The sequence below is a fragment of the Mustela erminea genome, chromosome 12 (assembly GCF_009829155.1).
Source record: "Mustela erminea isolate mMusErm1 chromosome 12, mMusErm1.Pri, whole genome shotgun sequence".
NCBI classification, from domain to species: Eukaryota; Metazoa; Chordata; class Mammalia; order Carnivora; family Mustelidae; genus Mustela; species Mustela erminea.
In genome coordinates, this window is record NC_045625.1 from 63,136,060 (window position 1) to 63,157,375 (window position 21,316).

General features: G+C 38.1%; 1 protein-coding gene across 4 annotated transcripts in view; it reads left to right on the top strand.

Moving 5' to 3' along the window:
• Positions 1 to 21,316, top strand: part of CDC14B (cell division cycle 14B) — a 97,667-nt gene that overhangs the window by 43,402 nt on the left and 32,949 nt on the right. The window contains exons 1-5 of one of the 4 annotated variants that reach the window (XM_032308259.1): positions 81 to 765; positions 2,114 to 2,204; positions 2,753 to 2,828; positions 5,777 to 5,869; positions 18,920 to 18,996. In XM_032308259.1, the coding sequence (XP_032164150.1) occupies positions 717 to 765; positions 2,114 to 2,204; positions 2,753 to 2,828; positions 5,777 to 5,869; positions 18,920 to 18,996 (386 nt within the window). In that variant the 5' untranslated portion in view covers positions 81 to 716. Of the gene's footprint in view, positions 1 to 80; positions 766 to 2,113; positions 2,205 to 2,752; positions 2,829 to 5,776; positions 5,870 to 18,286; positions 18,428 to 18,919; positions 18,997 to 21,316 lie in introns of those variants that run through there. The other 3 variants (XM_032308261.1, XM_032308258.1, XM_032308260.1) reach the window with 3 other exon arrangements.

Genomic DNA, 21,316 nt, shown 5'->3' on the forward strand with positions numbered 1-21,316 from the left:
GAAATCTAAGGCCTTTAAAGAAACGCCTGGCCTCAGGTTTTAGGCTTACCTTTAAATCTGGAACCGTTTTTGGAAAGCCCATTTTAGATGAGATGCCAGCACTGGCGCAAGCCGGCATCCAGAGGGTCTGGACCCAACCTGACCCAGGACAGGACGAAGTCCCGGCCCACCACCCTGCCTCCTCTACCCGGACTGGCCAGAGCGCCCCCTAGCGGCGGCGGCGAGAGCAGCTGAGTGCGCGGCTGTAGGAGGGCCCTCTCGTCGCTTGGCAGATCCCCACCGAGCCTGTCTCTTCTGACAAGTCCTTTTAATGGCTTTTGGAGCTGCTTGTTTTCCGAGGCTGGCATTCCCTCTCCCGCGCTTTGCTGCAGGCCCCGACTTCAAGTGCAGAATTGCTGCGGGGCCTGGCCTGGAGCTGCAGAATATCGGGCCGACGCTCAGCCCGAGCGGCTGCGGCTGGTCTGCGTCCCACTCCCTCGCTGCTTCGTTTGGGGACGTTTGAGAGGTTTTGAACTTCCGGGGTTGGCTGGCCCGCGTCTGCCCTGTGGAGGGTGACCGAGGGGCGTCGCTGTGCCCTGCCCTTGGGCGCGGCCCTTTAAACTTTCTGTTTTTTTAAACTTTGGGGGTGTGGTCGCGGCGCCTCCTCTCTCAGCTGCTGGTTGTTCCCTGGCCACCCAGTCCTCCCCTCCGCCCCGCCTTCCAGATGCTTTGGAATCATGAGCCGGGAGGGCGCAGGGACCCCTCTGGTGGTGGAGGTGATCAAAGGTGAGTGGGGTGGCGCGGGGCTTGCCTGTCCCGGGAGTGGCTGTGACAGCCGTATTTAGGGGGTGTCAGGCCGTGCCAGGGGAGGCGAAGAGGCACCTACTGCCGGCCAAGAGCCGCCCTTCAACTTCTGGGCCCGGCCGATGCCGTCTCACGGGCGTGGGTGGCTTCCCGGGACTCCTTGTCCCCAGGCGCGGTCTTGCTTTGGGGCTAATCCGCACAGATGTGTGCAGTTGGAAACCTGGTGTCCTTCCACCCCTGGCTGGCAGAGGAGTTGCCCCTACTCACCCACGGGAGCAGAATCCTAGGTCACTCTGTGCACAGGGATCAAGGGTCATTTGTGGTTAGCAAGGAATCAGCTCCGTCATCTGTTTGAGTGTTTGTGGTTAACGAGACATTTCAGTTGAGGGGTTTGCAAGGAAATAAACACAGCAATTGTGTGAGTTGAACTGCAGACAAAAATTGTTTAAATTACCATTTGGGGAACGGATGCCAGCTGGCATTGTTTCTTTTAAACTATTTTGAAGGCTATACTTGATTTTGCTACAATCTGAGCGTAAATAAGTATTCTGTTAGCACTATTTAGCACCACTAGTAGGTATTGCAGGTGACTGCTTCACCGTGGATTTTAAGGCAACTTTTTGGGGGGTGAGGCAAGGGAGGAAGGGTGGAGCCTCTGAGCATTACTGCTCCTTACCATTCTTGCTAAACGTCACAGCAGCCTGACTGCATTTATGCAACACAAGTTCATCTCACTCATCTTGGAGAAACCTCTCATTGCTTCTGTTGTAATGGTAATTTGTCTAATTGTAAAAATAACTACAAAAGTAGTGATCCCTAAGAATAGTTGAATAAACTTATGGTTTGTTTTGTTGTTTGTGTTCTACAGAAGCAAACGTTAATTTTGCAGCTATTTTGACAGCATTCTTTAGCTTCTACTTAAAAAAATAGTTTCCTATTGAAACCATTTTTTTTAGGATGGCTTGAAAACCTACTGAAACAGAGCGCAAGTAATCTGCCTATCCAGTGCATGATGCTGTTTGCTGAAATTTCTTAGCCCAGGGGAACCAAAGTTTTGTAATGAGAGGTTCCTCTAGAAACCTAGCCATATTGCTGTGAAAAACTACTTATTGCTATTGAGATTTATGATTTTAACAGTTTCTCCTTTAAAAATGTTGCTTATTTATTGTTACCCACCAAAATAGCTGAACACTTTGAAATTACCCATTGGCACCCTTACCATGCATGAAAAAAATAAAAATATGACTTAATCTGAAAAGAGTTGCATCATGATATATGAAACTTTTTTTAATAACCTGAAGGAAGGAACATTGCAATTTTTCCATTTCAGATCGCCTTTGTTTTGCCATTCTCTACAGCAGACCAAAGAGTTCATCAAATGTACATTATTTCAGCATAGATAATGAACTTGAATATGAGAAGTAAGTACTGCTTTTTTAAACGATTGCTAGTAACTTTTTTTTATTTTGAAGAATCTAAAGGTATGTTTGTAAATAGAATAGCCTTGGAAAATTACAAATCTGTTGATTGATAATTGCCAAGTACTTTTTTCTTGGTAGTATAACCCTTGGTAATAAAGTAGACCCTTAGGGCAAATATCAAAATGAAGGAACATTCCTAAATTTAACAAGTTATATTTGAAGTCTAGCAGCTTAAAGTACACATGAGATATAAACTAGTATAGTTATAAGTAAAATGTGGGAAAATGTGTGGGAAAACAGCTTTTTTAGTCAGATATTATTGAAGCTGGAATTAAGCACTGTAGCCCTTGTTAAATTTTTTAGTAGGCATTCCTTACCAGAATACCACTAGTTTACCACTAGTACAGCAGTATCATTAACATTGTTAACCGATAACAGTTTGGTGTATGCATTCTTGTCATAGTTAGATATTGTAGTTCCAAAAAGGCATTTATAAAATTTAGAGGATCTGGAATGTATATGTATGTTTTTGTTTTTCATTTTTAAAGCTTCTACGCAGATTTTGGACCACTCAATTTGGCAATGGTTTACAGATACTGTTGCAAGATAAATAAGAAATTAAAGGTAAAATCTTTTTTACTTAAAATTTGACTTAGGTAATAATTGTTAGCCCAATTCTGGGGAGGGAAAAGAAAGAAAAACATACCTCTCTTTTTTATTAAAAAAAAAAAAAGTTATTTTTCACTGCAGTGTTGTTTGGGACATACATGTGATTTTTGTTTTGTTTTGTTTTAAAGATTTTATTTATTCATTTGACACAGAGAGATCACAAGTAGGCAGAGAGGCAGGCAGAGAGAGAGAGAGAGAGGAGGAAGCAGGCTCCCACTGAGCAGAGAGCCCGATGCGGGGCTCGATCCCAGGTCCCTGAGATCAAGACCTGAGCCAAAGACAGAGGCTTAACCCACTGAGCCACCCAGGCGCCCAATGTGATTTTTGTTTTAAATAATAATAGTGTATATATGTTTCTTGTTCAGAGTTTTGACTGAATGGTTTAAGCTTGATTGGGTCATTTTGTTCTGGTTTGGATTGGTAATGCTCAGATACTTGAAAAGCCAAAGTAGAAATTGGTTAATAAAGTGAGACCTCTTGCTATCTGATCTAATGGAACTGATACCTAACAAGAGAAATTTCCCTTGCTTTGGTTATTGTTCTTTCTGCCTTTACTTTGACAGAGTGCTTTATTACTTTATAAAGAGTATTGGCTCATCTTACTTCCATTCTATCTTTAATCTCCCATGATAGTTGTACTCCTTGTGACTCCTTACCCCCACCTTTATATATACATTAAGGAGCAAGGAAAGCAGGGGCAAACAGCCTCTTTTTAAGACTTGTGTATGAGAGTTGCAAAAGTGTATTTCTGTTACTTTGATCTCAGACCCCATTCCTTTATTTAAAAAACTTCTAAGTTACGGTCACATCAATAAAAAGTGTTTATGTACTGCTTAGCAAGTCCAAATTAGTCACTGTAAATTCTAAAGTAGAAAATACTGGATTTAAGGGTAGGTATTTCTTAAAAAACAGCTTTATCCAATTGATTACTTATCATCCTAGTACACAGAAAGAAATAAAATTTCTTTTCTTTTTTTTTTTTAAGATTTTATTAATTTATTTGACAGAAAGGCAGTGAGGGAGGGAACACAAGCAGGGGGAGTGGGAGAGGGAGAAGCAGGTTTCCCACTGACCAGGGAGCCCCATGTGGGACTTGACCCCAGGACTCTGGAATCATGACCAGAGCTGCAGGCAGATGCTTAACGACTGAGCCATCCAGGCGCCTATAATTTAATTTAATTTTTAATTATAATTTAAAAATTAAATTGTATTGCAAATTTATGAGTGAGTAAGGCAGATTTTTTTTTTTCCTTGAGCGTCAAACCTAAAATTCCCCATTGTAAATGTTAGAAGCACCTGTCAAAGGAGTTACTAATTTGCAAAATGGAAGTTGTAGGATTGCCTTTTCTTTTTTGTATTATATGTGTTTGCCCTACAGATTTATGTAGAGATGGAGACTCTTCTCTCTGGACTTTATTTTTCTCTTGAATAGGAATATAAGTTTATGGTCTTGTATATTTATGGCCACACCCTCCTTCTTTTTTCCAGTTGCTAATGGCTGGTCTTTTGTTCATACAGGGCTGGGAAGCTAAAAATAATTTCCTCCCTGAGGCCACCCGCCTGTGTTTCTTTGCTTTAATTTTGAAAGACTTTTCTTTTCCTTTCCTGTACTCCACCTTTTATCCTTTGACTCAACCAAGAATATATTGACATATCGGTCCTTTTTTTTTTCTTTTTCTTCTTTTAACTTTTTGTCATTTACCAAAACAACTTCTTTCAGGGTGTTGACCACCCAACCTGATGGAAACATTACTGCCTATTCAATTAGTGACAAAAGTGTGTTGAGAGTTTGAATTAAAGTGTCTTGTGCTTGTGTTCCTCTATGGCTGGTTGGGTTTTGGTTTTGTTTTTTTAAAATCAACTTGGATCTCTTACTCTTTGGAAACAACTAAAGGAAAATAATGTACATGTACATCATTGACTCACAGAAATCAAGAAATGTGTGCTTTTTGAACTGAATATATCCTTTCCCTTATGCTTACCTGAATCTGTTTCTGCTCATGTTAGTGCAATACAGGTGAGGAGGTGCTAACTATAATCATGTGCCTTTTTTTTTTTTTTTTTAAAGATTTATTTATTTATTTATTTGTCAGAGAGAGAGAGAGAGAGAGAGCGAGCGAGAGCGAGCACAGGCAGACAGAGTGGCAGGCAGAGTCAGAGGGAGAAGCAGGCTCCCTGCAGAGCAAGGAGCCCGATGCGGGACTTGATCCCATGACGCTGGGATGATGACCTGAGCTGAAGGCAGCTGCTTAACCAACTGAGCCACCCAGGCGTCCCTAATCATGTGCTTTTTTGGGTTTTTAAATTCCATACCCTTTCTATTTAACTTTTTATTGAAGTACAGAAATAGATACAGATCTTGAGGGCACAGTTCAATGAATTTTCACAAACTGAATATATGTAGGTAATCACCTTGGTTATCAAATCAAGAACAACATTAACATCACCAAGTAAGAGTCCACTTTTGCTCTGTTATCTCTTCTCTACCCTCCCCCTACCCTCTTACCCCATTCATCATCTTGATTTCTAACAGAATGAGTTATTTCTGCCTGTTTTAATATACCCTTTTAATTATAATCGTTTTGGGAATTGATTTAGAACACAAAATAGGAGAAGGAAAGCAAAGTCTCCCACTGCCTTTTCCAGCATCTTGTGTATTCTTTAAGAGCTTATAATCCAAGCCCCTCCCTACTCCTTAACTGTACTTTCATCCTAATCTAAAAACATTTCTTTTATGGGAAGGTACATGGTATTTTGGGATATTAAAGTTTATCATTTTAAAGATCTTGCTAAGGTGAATGCCTATACATTGTAAGGTTTGAAATTTGTCTTCATCACAAAATGAAGTTATAGAAAACTTGAAATTAAAGAGAAAATACTAACACCTGTTTATCTTTATGTAGTCCATCACAATGATGAGGAAGAAAATTATTCATTTTACTGGCTCTGATCAGAGAAAACAAGCGAATGCTGCTTTCCTTATTGGATGTTATATGGTAAGTATTTAACTGATTTCCCAACATATTAGTGAAAATGTATACAACAGTGGTACTTAAAATAGCAGTTGGAATTTGGAAATTACTTTTTCTAAGATAATATCTTGATTTCTTTCCAGAAAGAACATGTTTTGCTTTTTAAGATTTGATCAACAGGGAAGACTGTGCATATTTGGAGGGACAGAGTATATGGAAGATTTCTGTACCTTTTACTTAGCTTTGCTATTCTGAACCTAAAACTGCTCTTTAAAAAGCCTATTTTTAAGGGGCGCCTGGGTGGCTCAGTGGGTTAAGCCGCTGCCTTCGGCTCAGGTCATGATCTCAGGGTCCTGGGATCGAGTCCCGCATTGGCCTCTCTGCTCAGCAGGGAGCCTGCTTCCCTCTCTCTCTCTCTCTGCCTGCCTCTCCATCTACTTGTGATTTCTCTCTGTCAAATAAATAAATAAAATCTTTAAAAAAAAAAAAGCCTATTTTTTAAAAAATTGATCAACAGTATGTGTTACAGCACTTAAGGTTAAAAGATAATGCCCCCAAAGCTGTGTTTTTATAAACCTATGATCCATTTAGTGAAGTTGTGAAAGTGGAGTCAGGAGCAATAATTGATTTTTTTTTCTAGAAAAACATCAAAGTGTGTCACATGAGGTAAGAGTGCTTTATAATTTGAATATAGTCCATTTTTTCCTAACTAAGGTTTGACTCTTAGATCTATTCTCATGGATTCTCTCCATTCTCATGAAAGCGTCTAGCATGAGGACATAGTGTTGTAGGTCAAGTTTTACATACTATATAGGTTACATAAGACACTCAGAGGTCTTTTTTTGTTTTAAGATTTTATTATTTATTTGTCAGAGACAGCGTGCACAAGCAGGGCAAGCGGCAGGCAGAGGGAGAAGCAGACTTCCTGCTGAACAAGGAGCTCAAAGCGGGACTTCATCCCAGGACCCTAGGATCATTATCTGAGCTGAAGGCAGTTGCTTAGCTGAGCCACCCAGGCGTCCCGAGGTTTATTTGAAGTTTTTTTTTTTTTTTAAGATTTTATTTATTTATTTGACAGACAGAGATCACAGTAAGCAGAGAGGCAGGCAGAGAGAGGAGGAAGCAGGCTCCCTGCTGAGCAGAGAGCCCGATGTGGGGCTCGATCCCAGGACCCTGAGATCATGACCTGAGCCAAAGGCAGAGGCTTTAACCCGCTGAGCCACCCAGGCGCCCCTCCCCCCCCGAGGTTTATTTGAATCATTGGAAAATACAGTTTGGAATAGCCAGTATTTACACAAGAGTTATAAATTTCATTTATTTATAAGGATCATGGAAGATTTTGTTTTTAGAGTCACATTTTATCAGTGCCTAGTACATTCATCTGCAGGGGTACCTTAGCAACAGTTTTTCCAGAGTAGGCTGAGGGCTCCTCCAGAGTAGTGCCCCTTATCTTTTTGTTTGTTGGTGTGGAAGCTAGCTATCCTATTCACTGGAGAAGAATAGTGAGTGGATGTGTCTTCTGCTGCCATCCACAATAAGGGGATTGTTTCTGAAGTTCTTTAGATAAGTTTTTTCTTCCCCCAACTTGCTACTTGCCTCTGTCATGCCTTCCTCCTTTTGGAAATTATTTTCTGGTTTAATAATTTGGAATATACAGTGATTAAACCAGAAGTTGGTGGTACTGGCTGAAATTACACCTAAACTTTTCATAATTTCCTTTTCTATGTTTAAGGTAAATCATTAGGAAATGTGATTAAGGCCTTTTTGCTCTTATTTTCATCTTGTGTTCACAGAAGAAATGTTTCTGGGATAGGGCTGTTTTCTTACCATCTCTGAATGTGTGAAAACACTGGTTGTAGATTAGGTCTACTAAAAGTTGACTTTTTAAGCTTACCCAGATGTCTTGCTTTTGTTTTTTTTTTTTTCCGCCCTCATCTCTCGTGGTGTTCATTGTGCTTAGTACCAAAAATTCTTAGAGGCGGGGAAAAAAGCCTCTGCGAGTTAAGAAAAAGAGTACAGAGAGGTGGCTCTTTTAACTGGGACATTTGGTGCCATTATTTAGCCCCATTACTTAGCCATTACCTGGGTCAGAAGCCTGTGGATTAGAATAAATCACGACAGCTTTATAGAAAAAGGGATGCAGCCAGAATTCTTGGGGTTTATAAAATATTAAAGGGGACCCTGGAGATATGGTCCTTAGTGTGACAGTAAAAGTCTTTACATTATCAAGGGGGAAATGGCTGAAGGCATTCCATTTAAGAGAATGTGCTCCTGAATAGAACACACAGAGCTCTGCCTTGACTGCTCTTGTGTCAGTCATTTATTTGTCTCTGGTCAGATGTGATGTCCCCAAGATGGTGGAGGCAGGGAGCAGGTTTTGGGGAGCCAGACATGGTGACTTCAGTGTCAAGAACCCCTAGAGAGGGTGGCTGTGAGTGTGTTGGAAACCAAGGGTTTTGTTAAAAACAAAGTACTTGATAATTTTATAAATAAGGAATTTCTTTTTAAAAGTCTTATTGCTCTTGTTTTTCATGGCCAGTGATAAAACAGTGACTCCTTGGCACATTTACTGAAAATTTGTTGTTGTATTTGCTCTAAGTTTGGTGGTGTCCTTTTGACTTTGTTTATGGTTACGTTTTGGCAGGTCGAAGTTTATTTTTCTGTATTTAACGTATTTAGAGTTAGAAGTCCTTTCAGGATTTTATGGTCTCAAATTAGCACAGATTTGATTGGTTAGTAAAGTGCCAGGTAAGCAATTTGGACATTGAGTTGGGTTCATTCTTCTGCTGAGTTAGAAGCCAGCTCAGCAGGAGGATTACAGTTCTTGGCTTTAGCAAAAGTCTTCGCAGCCGTGAGTGGTTGGCTAAAATAGAAGCTTGGAGTTGAAATGATGCTAGGTGAGAAAACAGGAGAAAAACTTCTAATAAAAGGAAATTAATTAATTAATAAAGATTTTATTCATTTATTACAGAGTGTGCAAGAGCACGAGTGGAGGGTAGGAGGTGTCGAGGGAGAGGGAGAAACAGGCTCCCTGCTGACCAGGGAGCCCAACTGTGGGCTCCAGGCTCAATTCCAGGACCCTGGGATCATGACCTGAGTCAAAGGCAGACGTTTAACCAACTGAGCCACCCAGACGGCCCGAGAAAAAGAAATTTATTAATAGTAGCAAAGGAGTGTCAAGATATAATATAGATACCTCAAAAGATTAAACATCGAGTATGAATTTGATGGATTTGAGGTGAGGATTTGATCTGGTTGAAGTCTGTTGAATCCTCTGATTAAAGAATTTTAGAAAGAGTGAGTTTCCTAGAAATTGGTTTGCAGCCTCAATAACCTTTTCTGGCGTTGTTGAGGAATTTTGGAAATAGTAATGCTTTTTAGTGATTCATCTGGAAAGTGGTGTGGTAATGTTAGAACAAAAAATCTGGAGGAAGAACTGTTGGGAAGGAAATATCCCGAATGGACTGACTCTCTATGCATCCTTTTACACTCTGAAAGGAATGCCCTCTCCATCTTCGTGTATACAAAAGGATTCAAAAGGATCAAATACGGAGTGTAGAGGAGGCTTGAATAAAGTGTCAGTCCTTCTATTTATTTTTTTTGTCTTAAAAACAGAGACGGTTGGGCGCCTGGGTGGCTCAGTGGGTTAAGCCGCTGCCTTCGGCTCAGGTCATGATCTCAGGGTCCTGGGATCGAGTCCCGCATCGGGTTCTCTGCTCCGCGGGGAGCCTGCTTCCTCCTCTCTCTCTCTCTGCCTGCCTCTCTGCCTACTTGTGATCTCTCTGTGTCAAATGAATAAATAAAATCTTTAAAAAAAAAAAAAAAAAAAAACAGAGACGGTTTGGTTTTGAAAATAGTCAAAATACTCTGCTATTGAAACAGGATTGATATGCCCATGCTCTGTTAGTCCCATTTGTCAGATGGTCAGGTGCTACATGTGGCAGAAATGAGATTATTGGCTTAACTATTCATTTGTCTTTGTGTATTTCCAAGTATTGCACTTTGTGTGGCCTGATAAATGGTTTTAGCAACTATGTGAAATGGTAGGAGCTTTGTTAACACACTAGGTGAAAGTAAGTCTTTTATACACTTAAGCACTGTGGAAGAGTCCAAAAATATAGAAGATATCTCAGTTTTTCTTTTTACAAAAAGATAAGTACATCACATAATTTTATAGAGTGGTAAGTTTATCCCTTTGTCATAAGTCAGTGGCAAATACCTAGGCAGATTTGAGGGGTAGTGGTATTTAACCTGTTATTTGAAATTTTAAGTGGAAAAGCAAGTGCCTTTCAAAACATATTCTTGATAGTGAAGAGAGTATTTTGAAAATAAAAGCTTGAAACTTTGTTTTGTCAGTTTGTTGTGAAAAATATCATGTCAAAACCCGTATTTATACCCTTGAGAAATTTAGGAAACTTGCCTTAAAAAGAACCCTTTTTTGTATTTATAAAAGCAGGACATGTGCATATGTGTGTGTAAAATCCCATCTGTTTTATGTTCACCAGGACAGTTTTATCACTGTTTTTTTTTTTTTTTTCCCAGTCAGTGGCCCATTCTTCCATTTTAGTAATACCTGGATTACATTCATATTTCCTCCATTGATCCAAAATGTCCAAAACAGTACCTAATCCAGGACCATACATTGTGTGTGATTGTTGTGTCCTTAGTCTCTCTGACACATGTATGGTCCGTTTTTGCTAACACTGATGTATGGAAGAGACCAGATCCCTTATGGAGTGTTCCACCTTTTGAATTTCTCTGGTTTCTTCCTTGTGGTATTTTTAAACTTGTTTCTCCATTCTCTGTATGTCTTGTGAACTGGAAGTTAAATCTATAGGCTCCTGTATTAGTAGTATATGTTGCATTGTGTTAGAAAACATATGATACTGAAATTATCATTAAGGATGCTAAAAATGACCACTGGATTTGGTGCTAACCATCAAATTCCTTCAATGTATGGTTTTCTCCTTTATGACTTAATGCATTCCATATGGTGTTAATTTTGGAGCTATTTATATGTTCAGTTCCCCATCAATAATGCATCTAATGTTTTATACAATTAATAGGACTTGCCTCAATCAATAATTTTATTATGGCTTCAATATAATCATAGTTTCCAATTATTTTATTCATCCTGCATTTATTAGTTGGCTTGCTTTTATGGGAGTTGAGTTTCCCCTCTCCAGTTGAGACTGAAACCAATTTGGTTATCCTGAAACCAGCTTCCTACTGAAAAGGCAGAATGAATGATCTTTTCCCTTTAAGGACATAGTTTTCAAAGTCAAGTGTCACATTAATAGCCACAAAACAAAATGTTATAACCCAGTTTAAAATCATCTAAATAATGTTTCAGTGGATTCTAAACTTACTTGCTAAACATTGCAAAAATGTGTAGCACTTTTCCCTTTAGTTTTTAACAACATCCCCTTAGCATTTGGGATGTTGAGAATTTACTAACCAAATGTCCATCATTGCTGGATAGGATGAAAGAAAATGAGTGTAATCATTATTGCATTTGCATTTACTTATCACTGGAAAGTATCTTTTTAAGTCATAACACCCAGTAACATCAGGAATTGAAACAGCTGTACATGATTTTATTTATATGAAGCCCTTGGAAGATGTCTTGTATGTCTAGTCCGCAGTGACAGAAGGCATAGCAGTGGTTGCCTCAGACTTAATGGGGAGGAGGGAGACATTTGGGACTAACTGGGAAGATGCACAAGAGAACCTTTGGGGTGATAGACACCACCTGGATTGTGTTGTGGTTAGATAGCTCTGGACAGTTGTTGAAACCCACTGACCTGTACATTTAAGATGTTTTCAATGATGGTAAATTATACTTCCATAAAGTTTTTTTAAACCAACAACGGAAAAATACCTAAACTCACAACTAGGCTTTTAAATAAAGATACTTAAAAAATGAACCATTAACTTAAATTTATTAATATTTTAGTGAACAGAGGTTCTTTAAAGCACAATTACTCTATATAATCATTTAAAAAATAATTATCACTTTATCTTTCTCTTACTATGTAATTTTTTACATGTATACTTTGTAACAGAAGTGGTAGTGCATTATTATATTAGTAGGTACAAACTTTAATTGCTAGTTGCAAAAACTCTTCTTTGGAAGAGGGCATCTGCCTGCACTTTCAATTTATGTAGAGCATCTGGCACAAATTAGGCACTCACTAAATGTCTTTTTTTTATATTTTTCTGCTTTGTTCCACTATTCTCATATCTTAAATCTACTTTTTATATTAAAAAACAAGAAAGATGCCATTTTATCTTGTTGGTTATCAACTTTGTTCAAATCTGATTACCCCAGCAATTATATTTTTCTGCAGATACATAGTATTCAGCTCTTCCATAGGTAAATGTACTTTTGAGGGCTGGCCTGGGAAATTAACCACCATTTCTATCACTTTCTTGTGGTTAAAGTGTTCTCAGTGTAAAATAATTGATGCGAGCAAACTCTTGGTATATAGCTTGCAAATTTGCTTTCCTTTAATGTTCAGTAGATTACTTGGAGAGAGCTAATTTTGCTTACATGTAGATTGCTTGTTCGGAATATCACTTTGTAGTATTTTAAAATTCTAAGGAGTTTTTATAACCCTTAGAATGGCTTCCCTTATAAACATTTACATTGAAAATTATACTAATTAAGTTCTAGGATTTTATTAATTCAGTCTGTGAGTAGAATCCTAAATTGTGTTGAATTTGAGATTACTTCAGCAGTCATGCTAAAAGCTCAGGGACTTAATTTGTTATTTAATGAAGACCTTTTGAACTTATGGTCTACTTTTTCTTAAGGTTTTAATTATTTTGGATGCAGAATAATTGACTATGCTGGCTTAAGGTGGCTCCAGGGTGAAGGGATCAGATGAGAGAAGTTAAACCAAAGGGAGCAGAAAGGAGAGGATCTGAAAGCAGTAGGTAAAAATCTAGTTCAGCAAACAGCAGTCTAGATGGGGCACCAAAGATGGGAGGATAAAATCAGGTGGGACAGCCCGAGTCTCTGTAAACACTCATCACCCAACAGACACCTTCCTGGGTGTCTGTGACAGGCTGGGCAAATAGCAACAGGCTGCTGTAAATAGCAACCAGGAGCTGGTTAGTGTGAGGTGTGCCCAGAAGGGGATGGCATGGGCCAGAGGGCCACCATGTGGTGGAGGTAGCTGAAGGCATCAGTAGCTGATCACAGCCTCACTTCCTTTCTTGCTCCCGTGAGCCTGACCACTGGTATTATAGCCACCTATGACGCTTGCAGGGTGATACTAATTTGGGGATAGAGTGAAGGGAAATGGCTCTCTACTATGAGCTTTGATTAGAGATCTTTTAAGCTCTCTGGAATTTTGGATCCTGTCCTGGTTTCAATATGTGTTTTAGATAGTATGGTTTCTTGTCTATAAATAAATAAGGCCTGAGCAGTAGGCCCTCTTCTATCCAGTAACAAGCAGTGTGATTTTGGGTGATGAGTGACTATAACAGGTTGAAAAGTAGTGGCCTGCTAGCTCTGTGTAACTGAGTATTTATAAATAGTAGGTTGCTTTTGCCAATGTTTAAACATTAGGAGGTTTCATGCAAAAAAAAGAAAAATTGAGATTCTTGCTTTGTTTTTTTCTTTCTTTCTTTTTTTTTTTTTTAAAGATTTTATTTATTTGACAGATTGAGATCACAAGCAGGCAGAGAGGCAGGCAGAGAGATAGGAAGCAGGCTCCCCGCTGAGCAGAGAGCCCCGCATGGGGCTCGATCCCAGGACCCTGGGATTACGACCTGAGCCGAAGGCAGAGGCTTCAACCCACTGAGCCACCCAGGTGCCCCTCTTGCTTTGTTTTAAAAAAAATATCCCTAATACCCACATAATATAACCATGTACACTAATACCCAGGCCCAATTTCCTCACATTTAGTAGCTGTCTGGCCTTGGCAGATACATGATTGCTATCCCAAACTTGCAGTTTCCCTTTATCAAAATCAAGGATCGTTCTACCAACCTACTATATATATATCTACATACATATATACATAAAAATAACTGAAAAGTTAAAACTACTGAAATATAAGGCTATCTGATTTTTTGAAAAATTATTAGGATTTTTTTAAAAAGTGATTTTTTTTAAGTGATTAGGATTTTTTTTTTTTTTTTTTTGGTATTAGTGCAGGAGCTGTGAAAGTGATTTTACTTTATTTATTTTATCATATAAAATTGCTAATTGTATATAGTCTTGTCCCTACTCACCTTTTTTTTTTTATTCAGCAGTTGGATCTTTAAGCTTGTTTCTAACTTTCATTGATTCATAAACATTCTGTGTTAATCTGGTGAGTGATTTTTAAAGAAAGATCATTTAAGTCTTGTCATAGGAAAGACTATATCATCTGGTTGAAGTGAAAATAGTTAATACTAGAAACATTGTGACATTTCTCCATGAAAAATTTTTGAAAATGGTTTACTGGTTTATCCGCTGCCACATTTGTTGTGGAATTTAAATACCCTTTGTTATTCTTCATTCTCAGGATGATTTGTGTAATGTTTTGGTTTTTAAAACCTACAAAGATGATTTTAAGGCTCTCTGAGTACATAGCTGGAGCTTCAAAATGTTGTTTGTAAGAAAAGAAATAAGAAGTATGTGTCTAAATGATTGGGTTTTATTATTTGAGGCCTGAATTGTCAGGATTGAAACTGAATGATCAGGCTATAACTCTTTTCTTTCAGTCCACTGATTTCGTTCACCACTGATCAGGCCCCTCCCAGGTTTTGAAATACAGATCAGTAGTCCAAGGTTAGCAGTTGTCACAGGGACTGGGGCAAGCAGTTGATAATTTTTTAAAAATGAGAGTCTGGAAGTCCTAGAAATGGCTATGGTATTATTCAGCAAAAGATCTTTACACTAGGACTTTAAAAAGCTCTACTGACTTCTCAAGTATTTTTTCCTCAATATTTTGTTCTTCCTGTGAGATTGCCCTTTGCTTCTTCAGAGAGATTATCTACCTCAGAGAGAGAGATAGAGAGAGAAACAGACTAGAGGCTTTCCTTCCCGATGCTTTCTAAGCCTTGGGGCCTGTTTACATTTACATCTCTGCACTTGTCATCTGTTTGCTTATTTATCTACTTTTAACAAACTGAAGTGATCATTTTCTTATTCACTGTTTATTGTGCTAACCTGTTACCTTTTTTTTTGCCTGAGAAATTTGCCTGACAAATTACCCCACTGGGCTGCAGTCATCTGAAGGCTTGCCTGGGGCTCGAGGCACTGCTAAAACATGGTCCGTTCACACCCCTGACCGGTTAATGCTGGTTATTGGCACGAGGCTTCTGTTCCTTGCCACATGGGCTGCCCAACTGCCCTCATTGAATGAGGTACCTGGAGTGAGGAATCCATGGCAGAAACCACAGTGTCATTTATGAGTTAGCCTCAGAAGTCATACTATGCATTTATGCATTATTTACACATGGGTGCCCTCGTCATTGTGGGAGGGGGCTGCCTGGGAGGGTAGAAATACCAGGAGATAAGCATCATGAAGGCTGTTTAAGAAGCTGGCTACCACAGCTGTTTAATATCTCTCTTGTTCCTCATTTGTTGCTTCCTATTTTTGGACAGCAGTGTGGAATTAGAATGACCATTCTGTATTTGTTCGTAGCTTCTCATGAAAATATACCAGAGGAATTTGAGAAGGACCTAGCTTCCAAATTGCCAGGAACACAGTGACAGATTATAAAATTGCATTGATTTAGAGTTTACTATTTAGGGATTTGTGTTAATATAGGAGTCATTTATAGGGTTTTTCTTAAATTTAAAATAATTTCATATGGCAAGGCCTTTTGACTAGGGAATATGGATGGGTGTACAGTAAAAAATGATAGATTAGTAGCAAATATTCCCTTGATAGTGACGTGTCTTAGTCCTTTTAGTAGCAGTAATGAACTGCCAGAGACTGGGAGGCTTATAAACACACAGAACTTTATTTCCCACAGTTATGGAGGCTAGGAGTTCTGAGATCAGAGTACATCAGCATGGTCTGGTGAGGCCTCTTACATGGTAGAAGGGGCTAAGGATCTCTCTGGAGCCTCTTTTATAAGACACTGATCCCATTCATGATTGCTCCACCTTTATGGCTAACCATCTCTCAGAGGCCCCATCTACTAATACCATCACCTTTTGTGGGTTAGAATTTCAACATAGGAATTTGCAAGGTGGGGCACACAAGCATTCAGACTGTAGCATTATAAAATAGATTTATTCTGAGTCTATAAATTTCCTTCAGCTTATCTCATTATACCCATATCATCTAGGTATGTACATTATGTACAGGCATTCCCCAGCTGGATTTAAAAATAACTTTTTTAAAGTTCATTACTAGGGATTTAGGTTTTATTCCTCTAAAGGAAAAAATGTTATAGTGCTCTTGTTTTCTTTAAATTGAACATGTGTTCCAAAGCATACATCCAACCTGCAAAATTATTTAATATATTAGACTATTTTTGTTTTGAAGGTTAGAGAGAAATAATACCTAATTGCAGTTTTAGTAATTGAAGAAACTAAAGAACTGCAATCTTGGGTAAGAAGAATTATCTTTAACCTGGTGCTTAAGGAAAATTTTATATAATTTGAGAGAAGGACTTACTAGAAATTTAGGGAGAATCTGAAAAGGTTTCTGGACCTCTACTAGTCTGTCTACTAGTAAGTCCTAAAATAGAATGAAGAAAAGAAAACTCTTTACTGGTGTTACACAGTAAACCTTAGAAGAGAAAGCAAATATGTTGGAGAGTAGAAGAGAATGAGGAAATTTGGAAAGGAGGGGAGGTTGGATTTTAAAATTTTTTCCTCAAAGAATTATCATGCTGTTCTTCCAAATAAAAAGTAGTAAAATAGAAAGTCATGTGATAGGTTGATGCTTAAAAGAGGAAGTAATGTATAGACAAAAATGATGACTGAGATTATAATAGATTATCTTATGGGTAATTCATGATAAATTGCAATCTTATATGAGTCACAAATAACTGTACTTGAAAATTTGTACTAGGTACAAGGTAACAAAGCATTTCCTTATTCTTGTAATCAATTATTTTTTCTTATACCTTTTTTCGTGGATTTGTATGCTGCCATAGATAAACGTTAGAAGATTCTGTATAGTCAATTAAAATTTTGTATTTTTTTTAAGAGTAAATAGGATAAAACCATATTGAGAAACAGCCTAGACATTGGGAAAAAGTTCTGCAGTTATGATTCTTTAAGCAGAAAATTGGTAAAATGCTCTCTGGAAGCTGAATCAACTGTTAATGACCAGTTTTGGGACATGTCCTCAAAGTTTCAAAGACCCTTGTTGGATCTGTGATTTTATAATTTCTCTTAATCCAAAGATTTTTAAAATTTAAGATTTAAGAATTTAGGTTCAGTGAATTAAACATTGAATCAGAGTCCATATATAGTATATGAACCAGGAATTTAAAATGAAACCTAAGACATGGGTCCTCACTTCAGAGTTAACAGTTAGGTTGAGGAAACAGTTCATATGTGTAACTAATGGAGATAAAAAGTTTATAATTTTGTATATATATATAAAATTTAGTGTTGCTGCTTTTTAAAAAATTTATTTATTTATTTTAGAGAGTATACATGAGAGGAACAGAAGGAGAGAATCTCAAGCAAACTCCCCACTCACTGAGTGTGGAGCTAAACACTGAGCTCAGTCTCACAACCCTAAGATCATAACCTGGTTTGAAATCACGAGTAGGACGCTTAACTGACTGAGCCACCCAGGAGCCGCTTTAGTGATCAAAATTTAAAGTATATTATCCCAAAGTAAGCTTTAGCGTTGAATCTAATTTATGTAATAATATATATGCCAAATCTAATGCTGTAACCACCTCCCCATCCTCCCATGCACAAGTGAAAATTCCCTGCCCTGCAGGAGGATTCTGAGTTGGAAAAAGGTTTGTGCCTTCAGATTGAATGAGGGTCAGAAAGTCCCAGGCAAACTTTATTGGAGATTGAGGATGACTTACTTAGGGGGATGTCAGTGAAATTTTCAAACTCCAAGTTTCTTTCTTTTTAAAGATTTTATTTATTTATTTGAGAGAAAGAGAGAAATAGTGAGAGAGAAGAGGAGCTGGGAAGAGAGGGCTCCTGATGAGGGAGCCCGACATGGGGCTTGATCCCAGGTCCCTGAGATCATGACCTAAGCCGAAGGCAGGTGCTTAACTGACTGAGCCACCCAGATGCCCCTTGAATTCCAAGTTTCTTGTAGGTTACTTGTAAGCAAGAAGAGGAGAGAAAGAGGCTGGTAAAATACTTCTACTCTAGCACTGAAAAGACAGTGGAGCAACATGAATGAATTATTGAGAGAAAGGAACTATCCATAAAAAAAAAAAATCATATACATTTTCTGTAAATGTCAGGGCAGAGAACAAGAAACTATTGGAAATGCAAGGAATACCAATGGCGGATCCAAAATGCTAAAGAAGCTACTTGGAATAGCTCTACCACATAAAGATGGAAGCGTAAAGTAGTTCTGAAGATAAAAGAAGCCAATGAAAATAGGCAGCAAATGCAGTTTTATAGGAAGCCTATACAGTGTTGTAAGTAGTTAAATCTAAATGAAAAGAGTTAATCAAAATCTTGCTCTGCCTTTATGTCCTTCTCCACCTTTTCCCCAGTCTCAGTCCATTTCCCATCCACATCCCCTACACATTTCTTTATGGTCATTTCAGTGGATTTTCAAGAAGATGAGGTTAAAAGCATGTGTTCCATCTAATGTCCTGATACAGAAAATGTCCTGTTTTAAAAATGCTATACTTGTTACCACAAAGTTCTTGTGAGGTTGTTTGTTCAGTGCTCTTACTGTAAGCAACAGAAACTAGCTATGGCAGATTTAAGGAAAAAAGGAATTCACTGGTGGGGTACTGGGTACTGGTGGAGTACTGAGTATTCTACCTGGTACTCAGGACCCTTGGGAAGGCTGAAGAACCAGGCTCAGTTAATTGGAGAGAAATCGTGCAAAATTTTGCAGTGACAACACTGCATCTTCATTTTAGAAATAAATTGCCTTTTTCTTCTCTTTTCAAATGTAGGTTATATATTTGGGGAGAGCTCCAGAAGAAGCATATAGAATATTAATGTGTGGAGATACATCCTATATCCCTTTCAGGTAAATATAAGAATGACATGACTGATTCATTCAATCAGGCCCTTGCCAGAAATATCTTGAAATACCTTGGTGTAGTTGTTTTTGGTGGGGGGGTGGAACAGAAAGAGGTGCGGGGGAAGACCTGGCAAATAGTCATTTTAGAGTGGGTGCAAATAATACCATAGATCTAGGTTGCTCAACAGTGACACTATTGACATTTTGTTGTGGGGGCTGTCCTGTGTATTGTAGGATGTTTAACAGCATCTCCGGCTTCTGCCTACTAGTTCCCAGTAACACCTCCACCTCCACGAAATTAATTGTGGAAGCCAGAATGTCTCTAGACATTGCCAGGTGTCCCTCGTGGCAGTGAATCACTTCTGTGTGAGAACCTCTGCCACTTATGGAAACTATACTTTGTAATCAGATGACATTCCTGGGATTACAGTACTCAGAGCTGCCACTGAGGAGGAGTATGGGCCCTGAAGAGTTAAGAAATAAGTTTTCCTGATAAGCAGGAGTTAATTTTGGTGGCATAAAGGAACATCTTTGTCCTAGCAATACGCCAGCAGGATAGTGGGTGAGGTTGCTCGTGTAGCAAGCACCACTACTAGGAAAACCGAAAGTCTCTGTCATCAAGGTGGTATAGAAGTAGTGTCTGTGTAGAAGCAGGTGGTAGCCTCATCCTCATCTCAAACTTACCAGGTGATTGTGTTGCAAATATTTTCAAAAAGCTTGTGTTTTTCTTTAAGTTCTCAAAGTTTCTCTACCTGTTTCTCAAAATCCTTGACTTAGCTACATAATTGAAATATTGTATGGCACTTAACATGAGACAAACATGTGAAACAATTTTGCGGATTGCATACTGTGATAATTTTAAGTACTGCATTATTACTCATAAGTTAGTAGTTTTAGTATTGTTGCATATACCTTGAATGCCTGATGTTGAAGGGATGGCCTTGCTTTGAAAAATGTAAAATTGTGAATTTGACTTCATTTTAGACAAGCTTTGGGATGGGTCCCATTGACCTTTAGGCAGAATCTTCTTCAGTAAGTGTAGGACTGTCCATGGACTTACTCCATGAAATAGATGTCTGTTTCAGCTTTATATTGCACTGAAGACTGTATATTAAGTGATTTAGCAAATTAAAAGAATTACTTTGAACCCAGTACTACCATCTTTCTTTCTCGTGCAAGGATTATGTTAGGTCTTCTGTTATTTGAGGAGGGTAGGAAGAGATGAAGATTATTTTCTAAACTGGAGAGTGCTCTACTTTTTTTCTCAACCTGTGCTATTATAGCAACCATATACTTCCTTTAGAAGAAATGCTTTTATCTGTGGTCTATCTATGAGTCATAGGAACATTGGTATACAGTGTTAATTTTGTTGTAGAGTTCTTCCTATTGGTATTCCTCTATAAGACCTCTATTTTCAGGTCCTGAAATAGAACAAGCACATACATTTCACATAATCCAAGTAAGGATCCATGGAACACTGTTGATGTAAAGGAGAATTTGCATTAATTAAAATGCAAAGGCCAAAACAGAATAAATGTTGCCTTTTTGCCATACCTGTGTTTAAAATTACTGAAGTTTGGCACTGAGAATTGAAGTTAGTTACTTCTGGTCCTGGGAGTACAGTTATTAATTCTCTAAAAAACAGGACTTAGCTAGAAACATCTCAGGTTTGTAAAATTTGAATCTTTGTAGGCCAAATGCCAGATATCTGATGTATCTAAAGTTTGGTTCTCCAGGTATGGCCTGTGAATTAGTGTCAGTGTGTGAACGCTTTGTTACCAGCTGTGACAAGTATAGGAATCGCAAGTAAGATTTTAGAGACTTTTACAATAATAGAGTACTTTAATGTCTGTGGAATCAAATATTAGAAGAATTTGAGCTTGTATTTGATTTTTCCCTTCTATTTGTTCTAGTAATTCATTTTCACTTGTAAATAAAAAAGTAAAAAAATTTATGTATTTTTATTAAATAGAAAGTATTTTTTATTTACAGAAGTTACTGTGTTCTTTTGTGGTATATAATAATGCAATACTATCATATTTTATACTTACTACATTTTACAAAAGTATCAGCATATGTGGATGTAAAAATTTGGTGCTTCACCACATTTTACTGTTCTGTTGAACTTACTAATTAGAAAGTAGGTCTATCAGAATTAATAAAGCTTTGATAATTTTTTAAGCATGATAATATTCTGAAAAATTTCATTATAGTATTTTATCCTTGCCACTCTTTAAGTGCACAGTATAAATATAGCTGTTAACAAGAATAGCATTCATTTGTAGTTAAACTTTTTATGCTCCGTAGCAATATTTAATTAGATTTA